Here is a 14384-nt window from a genome sequence, read left to right as displayed (position 1 = left end):
CTTTGAAAGCACAGTAGAGCCAGACCTAACTCCCAGTTGGTTCAGGAAAGGTTCTGGTGCAGCAACGCTGTTTTCCTTTTCACCTTCTTTGTTTTTTTAAAACTTAATAACTTATTTGATGCCCTAAATCCTGGTGTTCTTTGACTTACAGCAGTTTGCCGGAACGTTATTTATTCAGAATTAGCTATGTGCTAAACATTGTGCAGAATGCTGGGGATGGAATAATCAATAGGATGTAGACTCGGCCTTTTAAGAAACATGTGTGTCCATGTGTATGTGTATATAGTAGACACACGGGACACACACCTGCAAATATAATAGTTGTAATAAGTGATGCTAAGTTTGCTAATAAATGTATGTAAAATAGAGCCCAAAGAAGGTAATGATCAACTCTTTGCTCTGAATATGGGGCAGGGGTAACTTGGGAAGGCTTCATGGGAGAGGTGGCACTTGTTCTGTGTCTTGAAAGATCATAAGCTTGTTGTAGTCAAGGTACATTTCAAAATCAGGGAAGACCATGACCTGGTATAAATTGCCAGGGCTGGAGCATGTGCTGTGAGAAAGTAACAGAGGGAAATGTCAAGTCTTATAAGTAGAAGTGGTGGAAAGGGAAGCCACTGGATGCTTTTAAGCAGAGGAGTCACGTTGCTGGGTTTGAACGTTAACATCACTCTAGGAGTGAAGGGAAGGGTAGATTGAAGAAGATGAGATTTGTAGTATGCTAGGTGATAGAAGATGAGGACCTGAGGGGCCACAGTGTCAATGAGCAAGAAGAGAAGGGAGGAAGGTACAGGCTGTAGAAGTACCAAATAAACAGAACTGAGGGGCTCTAATGATCAGTTGATATGGAGCCAGGCATGGTGAGCAGTGGTGTCTAGAGTGACTCTGGATTCTGATTTGAGCAATTGTTTGCCATCAACCAGAATGGGGAATGATACATCGAGAGAAGACAGTGAGTTCACTTTGAAATGTTAACTTTCAGGTTTATTTGGTGTATTAGTGCAGAGATACTCAATGGCAAGGTGGATCACGGGTTTGTGGGGTACAGATGTATACAGTGAAAAATCATCATTTGGAGTCACTGGCGATAGCTAAAACCTTTTGAATTGCTCATTCAGGAAGAAAACAAATCATATAAAGAGAGGAAAGGCTTGAAAAGAATATGGGAATACCAGGGCACCAGAAAAGATGAAGAGAGGAGAAGGAACTGTTATGGAGGTTTTGAGAGAGTCAGGTATTGTTAAAAGGACAAAGAGTTTCACAAAGGGAGTGGTGTACAGGGTGAAGCACTACAAAGGGACCAGGAACAGAAAAGGGGTCAAGATAGCCTTTTGGGCCAGGAGTGGTGGCTCATGCCTATGATCCCAGCACTTGGGGAGACCAAGGCGGGTGGATCACTTGAGCTCAGGAGTTTGAGACCAGCCTGGGCAACATAGTGAAACCTCATCACTGCCCTTCAGCCTAAGTGGACCCTGTCTCAAAAAAAAAAAAAAAATTTGCCTTTTGGATTTGGCCACCTAGAAGGAAAGTAGCAAGTAACTTTGTCCTTTTGTTGGAACTTTTTTGTGGTGGGTTGCAAAGTGGATGGAGCCCCTGAGGTCTACCCTTAAGAAGCTAGGCAGTGGGAGAATGGAGGATGTGCCAGTACAGTCTACAATAAAGGGGAGGGGTTTGGATTTTTCTGAATGAGAGAGACTCCAACAAGCCTAGGTTTTGAGGAGTGGTTAGGGCCAAACAAGTTGAAGATAAGAGAGAAAGAGTAATTTCTGGGAGAGTGAAGCCCCTAGAGGCGGAAGGGTGCCTCTTCTGAGCCTAGAGGCATAGGTGCAGATACAGAGGAGTTTCGAGGGCAGAGTTTGCAGAGATGTAGGACCCATGACCTCACTTTGCTCTATTAAGTAGACCATGAGATTATCTGCAGAGGAGAGTAGCAGAGTTTGGCTGGAGAATTGAGATGAGTCAGTGTCTTTGAGATTAATGCAACCTGGTTTTTTTACTGGATGACTTTCTTGCCTCACCTTGTCTGGGGCTGTACCATGTTGGATATGCTTGGGCTCATTTAATCTTGAAAGCCTTCGTTCTTCATTTCCTGTGTGCTGTTTGGCTTTTCCTCTTTGCTTTATCCCATCTCACATCTAACCTTGACCTCAGCATGAACTCGTAACTATTCACCCTCCCTTTGTGTTTCTGTTTTTTAATGACATCTCCTTGTTTCTTTTCTTACTGGGTTTATGACCAATTCACTCTCCATTGTCCTTTTAAAAGTTAGAATCCTGCCTTTAGGATTTTTTATACTTTTTTATACAGTTTTTTTAATACTTCTATGCCAGACACTGTACTAGGACTGGGATATAACAGTGCTCTGGGAGAGAGATTAAACTCCAATTAAAAGGATATAAAAGAATTTTGATTAGCCGGGTGTGGTGGCACATGCCTATAGTTCCATCTACCTGGGAGGCTGAGGTGGGAGGATTGGTTGCGCCCGGGAGGTGGAGGTTGAGGCTGCAGTGAGCCGAAATCGTGCCACGGCTCTCTAGCCTGTACAACAGAGTGAGACCCTGTCTCAAAAAATACATAAATAAATAAATAAAAAATAAAGAATTTTGAGTTTTGTAAGTATTGGGAAGGAAACAAAGGGGTGAAAATTCTCCATGAGATAGGATGGTCAGGAGAGGATTGATTCCATGAGAAGGTGACATTGATGTTGAAAGATAAAGGTGAAAATGAGCTTACCATTTGCAGAAGGGAGAAGGGAAATAGTAAGTCTTAAAAAATATTTATTGTTTTCATAAATAGACATTCCATAAGTATTGGATTGTGTGTGAGTAGGTAACTGTCTGGAGCTGTTTGTGGTACTTTTGGGTCTTCCCTACTGGTCTTTCCTTGGTTCCTGAAAGCTCCATAGAAGACCTGTAACAGATTATACTCCTCTGCTTTTAAAGCAGAGGATTTTTTTTTTTACTTTTTAAATTAATTTATTTTTTTTGAGATGGATTCCCTCTGTCACCCAGGCTGGAGTGCAGTGGTGTGATTATAGCTCACTGCAGCCTTGACCTCTCAGTCTCAAGCAGTCCTCCTACATTAGCCACCTGAGTAGCTGGGACTACAGATGCATGCCACCATGCCTGGCTCATTTTTGCATTTTTCTGTAGAGACAGGGTTTCGCCATGTTGGCCAGGCTGGTCTAGAACTCCTGGCCTCAAGTGATCTGCCTGCCTCAGCCTCCCAAAGTGCTGGGCTTACAGGCATGAGTCACTGCACCTGATGAGAAGGACTTGTTTATGTATTTTTAAAAAAATATTGACTGGAAATGCAGCTGTTACTGAATACCTACTATATATTTATGGGCAGAGAGAAGAACAAGGCACGTGAACATTTCTTTCACTTAGTTGGATGATGTTTCTGCCCTCCCTCCCTCTCAACATCAGCATCTGTGGCTTCTCAAGGCATTGGTCATCCATAGGACATGGGGTTATAAATTTATACATTGATGAGAAAGTTTATTTCAGAATTTCTCAGGTGATTCTGATTCAGTAGCGCATTCTTCCAACCCAGTTGAAAATCATCAATTTTTATTTCATGAGGCGATGAGGGTGTAGGTATGTATATGAAGTTGCCATCATTAGCCCATCACCATTATATGAATTAGTTGAAATGACTATTGGAACTTCAGTCCCAGAAGTAGACATTTGGGACAAATCTGAAGCTCAGGACATTGAGCCTAGATGGGTGTCACTATTTAGTATCTTTAGCTAGGGAACAATATAAGAGTTCCAGATTTCTTGGAGATCAGAGGAATAGAGGGAGGTACTGAAAGGAAGCTAAGCAAAGGAGAACAAGGAAACACTGAAGGTTAACCGTGCTGACCTCATAATTTTGTCTAGAGTCAGCTCAAATAAGTTGACATAACCACATTTTCCAGGGCAAAATCTAGTGTTTTCTTGAAGCCCAAACTTGTACAAGTAAGTTATTGTTCTTTAGAAAAAAGGAGATAAAGAGTAGAATTTGTGTAATGGTTTATTAGGCTTCAGAAACCTTCCGGAGGCATCCTGGCAAGTTCTCCTGAAAAGGAAAGGTATTCAAAGGTGCTGTGTTGATCCCTCAAAACAGAAGTTCCCAACAGTTTTTCTTGCTGTCACTCAAGGAATGTTGACATTGACGATCACAGTGGTCTTCTGTGATAGTGTTGATCACATTCCAAAAATTCTATCCCTTTGCCTTTTAGGGAAGTACTAGTGATATTATCATAGGAATGGTTTTGGATATATCCTAACTTGAGTTATTGTTAGTAACAAGTTAATAACATGATGAACTTAGAAAATTGAGAACACTTTCCTGTATATTTAGACATTTATTGCTTTCATAATTTATCCAACAAATAGTATCAAGAAGTTTGTGTTTTTGAAAACAACCTTATAGATCTTTAGCAAACAACATTTTTCATTTATATGTGGAATGCTCTTTGCAGTTGTCCATCAATGTTTGGTTTGATTCCCGCCATTATAATTCTTCATAAGCTCAGAGAAGACATCTCTAGTGCTACATGAAATATAAATGATTCCTAGTAAGTGGATGGGAATTTAGACTGTCATCTTAATTTAATAACATATATACCCACATTTACAGTATAAATAGAAATGAGGCTACATTAAGAACTTACTAACGTTAAATTTATGTATGTGTTCACTTGAGACACTTCCCTGGAACTTAAGGTGGTGTCTGAATTGTAAAAATGTGTCATTCAAATTGTAACTAGCCAGAATTTTATGGTTCTAGGTTCCCCAATGGTTTTCCTGGTATTAAAAGGTATGCTTGCTTTTACATTGTCTGGAAATATGGAAGGTGAAAATAGACTTACTTAGATGCTTTTCAATATATATATATGCAGATATTTCCTGCTAAGGCAATCTTGATTTTCTGTCCTTAGGGAATATTTATTAACAATTAATTATTTAGGGTAACTTCTCTGAATTACTTTATTAAGTAAGGTCATGGGTTTCCATGAAAAGTTGTATTATGCAAAGTATTCACTAATGTAGAAACTCTATTAAGAAATGATAAATATGAAATTGAAACAACTGTGTAAAATATATGGAGCTGATCTGCCTTTATATTGACCATATTAAGCCAAGAGGAAATCGCCTTTAAAATTTTTTTTATGTATTTAGAGTGTACAAGTGCAGGTGCATTTCTTACATGCATATATTGTATGATGGTAAAGCCGAGGCTTTTAGTGTACCAAATGTGACAATTATACCTAAAAGGTAATTTTTCAACTCTCACCTCCTTCCCACCCTCCCACTTTTTGGAGTCTCCAGTGGGATACCTATTATCCCACTCTTATTTATTTTATTTTTATTTTAAATGGAATTTCACTCTTATCACCCAGACTGGAGGGCAATGGCGCGATATTGGCTCACTGCAACCTCTGCCTCCCGGGTTCAAGCGATTCTCCTGCCTCAGCCTCCCAAGTAGCTGGGATTACAGGTGCCCGCCATCACACCCGGCTAATTTTTATACTTTTAGTAGAGACAGTATTTCACCACGTTGGCCAGGCTGGTCTCGAACTCCTGACCTCAGGTGATCCGCCCTCCTCGGCCTCCCAAAGTGCTGGGATTACAGGGCATGAGCCACTGTACGCAGCCTATCCCATTTGTTATGTCCATGTGTACCCATTGTTTAGCTCCTGCTTATAAATGAGAACATGCAGTATTTGACTTTCTGTTTCTAAGTTATTTCACTTAGGATAATAGCCTCCAGTTCCATCCAGGTTGCTGCAAAATACATGATTTGATTCTTTTTTATGGCTGGGTGGTATTCTATGGTACGTATATATATATATATGCCATTTTCTTTAGTCGTCTGTTGATGGATACTTAGTTTGATTCCTTGTGTTGCTGTTGTGAATAGTGCTGCAATAAACTAGGAGTGCAGGTATCTTTTTGATATAAGAAGGAAATCTCTGTTAAATGCATATATTCTGTTCTCAATTAATACATCAATATAATTATATGTAAAGAATTTGCTAATATAAGTCACAGGTTGTTCAAATTTGTCTTTGGGAGCCCTTCCAGAGGCCTCAACTTTTAGTGAAACTGCTTTATGGGGTGGGTTCCATTTTGTCACATGGCACTTACTAAATGCTTTCTGAAGAATCTGATCATTTATTTGGGGATTGTATTCTTATGGTGCTCTAGTATACTTTTGGATTTTTCTGCAAGGTGATCTCTAGTCTTTTCCTCTCAGTCAGCTAGTGTTTGTGGACCTTTTTCTTACTAAAATAACATTCATTATTTTATTCAGTAAACATTGATGATAGGCACTGTTATGTGAATGGGATGCAAAGGTGAATAAGGCACTTTTTCTACTCGTGTGTTCACAGGCTTTCTTGTGCTCCAACCCCTATAGATAACTCCGCCTCTTTAACCCTTTCTCTTCCCTTTTGATTGTCTTGAATCCTGCTTTTTACCCCTTCAATCCAAAGCTGAATAGCCTTGGTAGAGTTTCAAATTTAAAAAAAATTTTTTTTTTTTTTTTTTTTTTTTTGAGATGGAGTCTCGCTCTATTGCCCAGGCTGGAGTGCAGTGGTGCAGTCTCAGCTCACTGCAACCTCCAGCTCCCAGGTTCAAACAATTCTTCTGCCTCAGCCTCCTGAGTAGCTGGGACTACAGGAGCATGCCACCACACCTGGCTAGTTTTTGTATTTTTAGTAGAGATGGGGTTTCACCATATTGGCCAGGCTGGTCTTGAACTCCTAACCTCATGATCCGCCCGCTTCAGCCTCCCAAAGTTCTGGGATTACAGGCATGAGCCACCGCACCCAGCCAAAAATTTTTAATTTTTGTATCTAGCTGGGCATGGTGGTTCACACCTGTAGTCCCAGCTACTTGGGAGGCTGAGACAGGGTTTTGCCATGTTGGCCAGGCTGGTCTTGAACTCCTGGGCTCAAGTGATCAGCCCGCCTCAGCGTCCCAAAGTGCTGAGATTACAGGCATGAGCCACTGTGCCTGGCCTGACAATATATTTGAAAGTTCTGCCCCATTGCGAATCACGAACTTAAGAAATAGCTACTCAGTATTCTAATAGAGATCATTATTATACATACCCTTCTAGTCTTTTTACAAACACATACACATCCATCTAATTGTCTTAAAATAGTTTTCTTAAAAAACAGGATCTTGTAAAACATACTGCTTTGTAACTTCCCCCATGTAGTAGTAGTATATTTTAAAGATCTTTCCAAGTAAATATACACAACATTGTATTCCACTGTGGATGTATTAGAATTTGAATTGCCAAATGCCTGTTGTTGAATAGTTAGGCTGTTTCCAGTTTCCTTATTATGAATTTCTTTGTACACTTAATATTATTTATCTGGAATAATTTCCAAAGAGTGGAATTGGTGTATTAAAGGATACGTGTAATTTAGAGGCAATTGATATGTATTGCCTAATTGTCCTACAGGAAAATTATTATTTTAGAAAAGTATATTAATTAAAGTGCCAATTTGTACTCTAATACCATATTATAATTAAAAAACTATCATTTTGTTGGATAAAAAAATGATCTTGTTTTAATTAAAAAAAATACTAGAGAGGTTAAACTTTCCCTTCCCATAGGGTTATGGGTCATTAATATTTATTTTGTACATTTTCTATTTGTGTTCTTTTACAATTTTTGTTCTGTTGGGCTGTTGAACTTTTAATTATTGACTTGATGGAGCTATTTCATTTTTTAGAGACAGGGCGTCACTCTGTCACCCAGGCTGGAGGCAGTGGCGTGATCATAGCTCACTGGAGCCTTGAACTCCTGGGCCCAAGTGATCCTCCTTCCTAGCTGTCCAGAGCACTGGGTTTACAGAATTGAGCCACTGCATCTGGCCTGATGGAATTATTTCTATATTAAGGCTATCAATCCATTGTTGCCGTATACCAAACATATTTTCTTCATTTGTTATTTGCCTTTTTACTTTCCTTTTACTTTATTTATGGTGCATTTTGCTGTACTCATGTTTATTATTAAGTGCCATTATTGGTCTTGGCTCATGATGGTTATTATCTCTTTTCTCATTCTATGATTAAATAAATATGCACTTACATATTTAATTTTTTATTGCAGTTTTTATTCATACAGAATGAGTGAATTTGAATATATGGTATGAGACGGGTTTATTTTTACAAATTGTTGTCTAGTAGTTGCTTGGGAATTACTGAATTATTGAATTACTTTGTCTTTTTCTCACTACTATGAAAAATTATTGTATACTAAATTCTTAAAGGTATGTCCATTTCTGAACTTGGTATTTTTTCTATTTTTTTTTATTCTGCTGTGTTGGCCCTCTGTTCATGTGCTAGCAGCACACTGTTGAAATCATTATAGTTTTGTCATGCTTTTTTTTTTTTCTTTTCTTTTTTTTTTGAGACAGGAGTCTCACTCTGCCGCCCAGGCTGAAGTGCAGTGGTGCAATCTTGGCTCACTGCAACTTCTGCCTCCCAGGTTCAAAAGATTCTCGTGCCTCAGCCTCCCACGTAGCTGGTATTACAGGTGTGAGTCCCGTGCCTGGCTAATTATTTTATATTTTTAGTAGAGATGGGGTTTCACCAGGTTGGCCAGGCTGTTCTTGAACTCCCGGACTCAAGTGACCCGCCCGCCTCAGCCTCCCAAAGTGCTGGGATTACAGGAGTGAGCCACCATGCCCGGCCTTGTCATGCTTTAAATAAACGTTAGGCTGCTGGGCACTGGTTTATGCCTGTAATCCCAACATTTTGGAAGGCCGAGGCAGGAGGATTGCTCAAGGCCAGGAGTTCGAGAGCAGCCTGGGCAACATAGTGAAACTAAACCTCTACAAAAAAAAAATTTAAATTAGTCTGGTATGGTGATATGCATCTATATTCCCAGCTACTCCAGAGGCTAAAAAAGGAGGATCGCTAGAGCCCGTGAGGTCAAGGCTGCAGTGAGCTATGTTCACACCATTGTACTCCCGCCCAAGCAATAGAGCAAGACCCTGTCTCAAATAAACACACATGCTTACATACATACATACATTAGGCTACATCTTGTCACACTTTATTTTCAAAGTGTTTCCTGGTTATTTTCATTTTTATTTTAGATTAACTTTTAAAACATTTGTAAAATTCTAGAAAAAAATCTGTTGGTATTTTGTTTGTAATGATTTGAGTACATGCACAATAGGGGTTGAATGGACACCCGACTATGTTAACTTTTTTAGATGATTTAGTACAAAAAACTAAGGGCCTACTATGTGCAAGATGCTTATGTTCAGACACCGGAGATACAGCATTGAAAAGATAAGGAGCATCATCTTGTATCTCAATCAGCTTTTATAATTGTGAAGGATTATAAGTAAATTTTGTCAGATTCACATTTTAGAATTATTGCACTGAAAGTAATGAAGAGAGGATTTGAGCAGAGATGTACTGGAGGGAGAGAGAACAGTCAGAGGCTGCGTAGGTTCTGAAGGCCAGGTCAGAGGTGAACTGGGGGTGGATCGCAAAGGTTATTTAGAAGTGGAATTGACAGGATATTGGGATGGACTGTAGCCAGAGGAAGTCTTAGGATGATTGTGGTATTTTGGCTTGGTTAGCTCAGTGGAAAATAATGCTATGCCCAGAGATTGAAATACAGGAGGAGGCACACATTTCCAAAAGACTATGTTAGGTTTGGTTCCACATATAACTATCAATAGGATATCCAGCTAGAGTTGTTAAGAAAGCAGTGAGACCCCTTGGTTTGGCCCTCAGGAAAGTATCCTTCCTTGGAGATATGGACACCTGGCAGAATTTGTTGCATGAAATGTGAAGGCCTGTGTCAGACGCCAAACAGGTTGAAGCCAGTTCAGAAGATGAGGAGGAGAGGAAGGGCCAGGGTCTAAGAGAATTCTGTGGCACTCCTAGAGATAGCTAGGAGAAGGATGCCACTGCAGAAGAAGAATGAGAAGTGGCTAAACAGATCAAAGGGCGCCCAGAGGACAGGTAAGATAAAGACTGAAAGGTATCTTTTGGGTTAACCACAAAAGAGTTGGTCTTTTCACTGGAGTGGTTTAGGTGGAACAGTAGTGATAGAAGCCCCATTGCAGTGGGAATGAGGTTGAAATATGAGAAAGTTATTTCATTATTATCATCAGTTGTTATTTTATTCTTTCTATTACTGAAGAAACTTTGGAACCCCTTCTAAAGAGGATAAGGAGTCCAATTGTTTTGTTCTACCTGTACCTTCAAATCTATATTTTTAAATAGAAAATTTCTTATATATCCACTGTTTACTCATACTAAGTACTTGGCAATGTGATAAGTTCTGGGACTGAGTTGATATGATAAGAATTGATATGTCCCCATTTCCTTATGGGACATTACTCTCTGGCAGGAGGTGTTAGACAAATTATACAATTATATATAACAGTTGTGGCAAGCTCTATAAAAACAGATTAGGTAGTACAATATTGCTTATAATACAGGGGGTAAGATAGGGGAGAGGTCAAGGACGCCTTCCTTGAGTAAGTGAATTTGAGCAGAGATGGGTTTTCTAGGGAGAGGGAAAGGCCCTGAGGTGAGATGAAGTTTGCAGCTGATTAAACCAATGAGGCATGAGATGAGATAAGAGAGGCCCATATTAAATCTGTCTAGGTTGTTGGTCATTTGAAGGTTTGGATTTTATACTAAGAGTTATGGTAAACCATTGAAACACTTTAAATAGGGGAATGACTTGATCGGATCATTAGAGTGTAAAGTTCTTGAGTGTAGTGATTTTTAAAAATTTTTGTTCACCGACCTGTCCATAGTGTCTAACAGTACCTAGCACATTTTATATAGCTCAGTAAATACTTTCGAATGAATGCTTTTAAAAAAAAAATGAATGAAACATTTGGTTTGACGAGAAGTTTTCATCTGTTGTTTCATGTAAACAGATTGCAGTGTGGGGTGAGAGGTTGTGAAGTCCAAGTGGAAGATGGTAGTGGCTTGTATGCTAGTGATGGCAGTGGAAATGGAGAGGCACATGGAGGAAGCAGAATAATTTGATAGTGGCAAGTGTGGGAGAGGAAGCTACTTGGGATATTTTATACACAAACAGCACGGTACCATTGACGAAGTTGAACTTACCCTGTCCTTTTTCCAAATACTTCCTCCTGCTGGGTTTTGGCTTTGGTTTTTAACATCACCATGCACCTCTCAGTTTCTACTTATTTAAGGGCATCTTACTTGTTACTGAGCTCTGTAAACTTGAGCAATACTTTTGAAATATCTCCTGAATTTTCCCCTTTTCTCCAGTCTTACAGCCATTTCCATACTGGATGCCTGTGTTCTATCTTGCCTAGACTCTTGCTATCGCGTACTCCTGCCCTGTTGCCACTTTTATCCTATTCACGCTGTGCTCTCAGATATACTATAGAAATGAGCATCTCATTTGGCTGCCTAAAATCTCAGTGCCTTTTCATGCCTATAATGTAAAGACTAAACTAACAGTACTTTTTTTTTTTCCCTAGAGTACATTCAATTAAAATCAAGAAATGTTCATTTAAACTCCTGCTGTTTGCTTGTCTACAATTTAGCCACAGGTATATACCCTGGGCACCTTCCTGATTGTCTCTCTTGATTTGCTAATTACTATCTGGGTGATCATAACTGACTCTACTGAGTGTCTGTGCTACCATTTTTCTGCAGCAGCTCTCTGAACCTTGTCTATAACCTTCTTTATCCTTGTCAAATAAGACAAATGTTATAAGAGTAATAATTGTCAGTTCTTTAGATGATAAAAGGTTTGGATCACTAATGACCTGTTTTTGTTTTTTGTTTGTTTTTTTACTTTCCAGAATGAACTACAGTTTGGCAACAAAATGTTAACATACATGCTTATGTTCAGTTTTGGGGCCCTTGTGATAACATACATCTTTCTCTTCTCTTTGGACAAGCAGGAGTGACTTCTGTTATTTGGGCAACTTAGTTTTCCTTCCTAAGTATTGTTAACCTTAAGTAGACATTTGCTATTTGCCTGTGCCAGGGGCTTTAAACTTTTCTTTGTTAAACAGGGACCCTTATTTTTAAATGAGATCTTAAACAGAACACCAGGGTGTAAGTCAGATTAACCCGGAACTACGCTATTTGAAGTGAAGTCAGTTAGATCCTAGGCTGCCGCTTAATATCCATTTGGTACCTTAGTTACCTCCAAGAAGTGGTGATTAGAATAAGAAGCAAGAGTCACTGGAATAAAGGTGGTAACAGCTGTGGGAGGGATGACATTTCTGAAGGACTTAGACACAAAAGTAATGCCTGGCATTCACCAGTATTCCTATGACAGCCGATCTTTTCTTACTTCATGAAATGAGTATGATTTTTCTGTCCAGAACCACCATTTGCTCTATTTAACTGTCTTAAGGATTTGTTTCAAACAGCTAAGTTATTTGACTAAAATAGTGATAAAATTGAAAAAAAAAAAAAAGAGAATTACTAATATGTCTCTAGCTGTTTTGGCAGAAACTAACCTTTCTTCCTTCCTTCCTTTCATCCCTCCCTCCCCTCCTCCCTCCCCTCCTCCCTCCCTTCTTTCCTTCCTTCCTTCCCACCCCCCATTTATTCCATCCGTCTGTCCGTCTGTCCATCCATCCAATGCCTACTATTTCAGGCACTTTTCTAAATGCTACAGAGCTAACAAAACAGAGAAAAATCTCTGTTCACGAAGCTGACATTCTGGATGGGGACACATTCAAAAATAAGATAAATGTGCCATGCATAGCTAGCTGGATAAGTGCTGTAGAGGAAGGGAAGGGGAATTCCTGTTGTCCCTGTATGGAGATGAGCCAAACATTTTTTTTGAAATTAGTTTTCCCGAAATAGTGATCTATTGCCATAGATTTATCTCATTCTCTTACCTGGCTTCCCTCTTAATCCAAATTCACTCCCATTAAAGACCATAGGGATGTGCTGCAGTCATCTCTGATTCTGGACCAGCTGCTGACTGGCTCATCCCAGGACTGTGAGCCTGTGGCCTTGTCCTCACTGGCATGGTCACCTTGATGTTTACTGATCACCTGAACTGAGAATGTCTTGTGCTGGCACTTCTTCAGAGCTCATAGCTTATATATCTTTGGGCTTCAGACTTTTGTTTTTCCTATCTCATCATCATCAAATGTAGAAACCCAGCATACAAAGCAAGTGAAAGGTCTGAATGGCAGTGGAAGATGTTTAGGATGAGGCTCCAGACAATCCTTCTGCTCCCCATCCCTTTGGGCTGCCTTGTCACCTCCAATGACTCCTAGTCATTGTTCTAGGATGCCATTGTCCTTTTGTGATGACAGAAGTGTTTTATAACTGAGCTTTCTAACATAGTAACCATCAGGCACATGTAAATTTGAATATACAGCGAGTGTGACTAAGAAACAAAATTTTAAATTTTATTTGATCTTAATTAAAATTTAAATAGTCACATGTGGCTAGTGGCTACTGTATTGGAAGATGCTTTGTTTGTTTGTTTGTTTTTGAGACGGGGTCTCGCTCTGTTGCCCAGGCTGGAGTGCAGTGGCACGATCTCGGCTAACTGCAAGCTCCGCCTCCCGGGTTTACGCCATTCTCCTGCCTCAACCTCCTGAGTAGCTGGGACTACAGGCGCCCGCCACCACGCCAGGCTAATTTTTTCATATTTTTCGTAGAGACGGGGTTTCACTGTGTTAGCCAAGATGGTCTCAATCTCCTGACCTTGTGATCCGCCTGCCTCAGCCTCCCAAAGTACTGAGATTACAGGCGTGAGCCACTGCGCCCAGCCAGAAGATGCAGTTTTAATGTAGTGCTAGCTACAGATTTAACGTTTACTGAGTGCATTTCGTATCCCAGTTTTCCAGATCATGAATAAAATGACAGTAATTTTAGATGATAATGAACTTTGAGAAGGCCTGGATTAAGACCTGACTTAAAACCTTGGGCAAATTTTTCAATCCCTCTGGGCCTCCGTTCCTTTTTTATAAAGTGGGCAAATTTATAGTACCTTTTCATAGACAGGTTTAAAGTGAGATAAAGCATGCCCAACATTTGGCACAATGCCTAAGGCTGATTGTAGGTGATTTATCCTAATAGACTTTTGTTGTTGTTGTTGTTTATTGGGGCATTTCTTTGGCTTGTAAAATGTAAAATATGCCCATTATAGAACAGAGAAAAATAACAAGAAGAAAATAAACATAACCTGTAAACCCACCAATCACAGACAAAACAACAGAAAACTTGTAGAATGTAGAAAAAAAGTATGTTTTTGGTTCACAATATGCTTTTCTCTTTGTTTTGAATGTGTACATGTATGACTACACTGACATTACTATTATAAAACAGTTTTTAGAGGCTATAGATCATATGTGTATAAATTGCCTTACAAACTTTTTTTCT

General features: G+C 39.5%; 1 protein-coding gene and 1 long non-coding RNA gene across 9 annotated transcripts in view; one reads left to right on the top strand and one right to left on the bottom strand.

Annotated features, from left to right (window-relative positions):
• RUNX1T1 (RUNX1 partner transcriptional co-repressor 1) overlaps positions 1–14384 on the top strand; it is a 149810-nt gene that overhangs the window by 65491 nt on the left and 69935 nt on the right. The window contains exon 1 of one of the 8 annotated variants that reach the window (XM_063726719.1): positions 7688–9992. The exons of the other annotated variants lie outside the window; for them this stretch is intronic. Within the exon in view, the coding sequence (XP_063582789.1) occupies positions 9932–9992 (61 nt within the window). The 5' untranslated portion in view covers positions 7688–9931. Of the gene's footprint in view, positions 1–7687; positions 9993–14384 lie in introns of those variants that run through there. 8 annotated transcript variants of the gene reach the window in all.
• On the bottom strand, positions 4414–13262 carry LOC134761955 (uncharacterized). Its single transcript, XR_010141229.1, has 2 exons — positions 12884–13262; positions 4414–4539 (listed from the first exon to the last, which is right to left on the bottom strand). It is a non-coding gene; the product is annotated as an uncharacterized LOC134761955 (long non-coding RNA).

Source organism: Pongo abelii, chromosome 7, assembly GCF_028885655.2.
Source record: "Pongo abelii isolate AG06213 chromosome 7, NHGRI_mPonAbe1-v2.0_pri, whole genome shotgun sequence".
NCBI classification, from domain to species: Eukaryota; Metazoa; Chordata; class Mammalia; order Primates; family Hominidae; genus Pongo; species Pongo abelii.
Note: the sequence above shows the minus strand (reverse complement) of the source record. Positions and strands in the feature narration are given on the sequence as shown.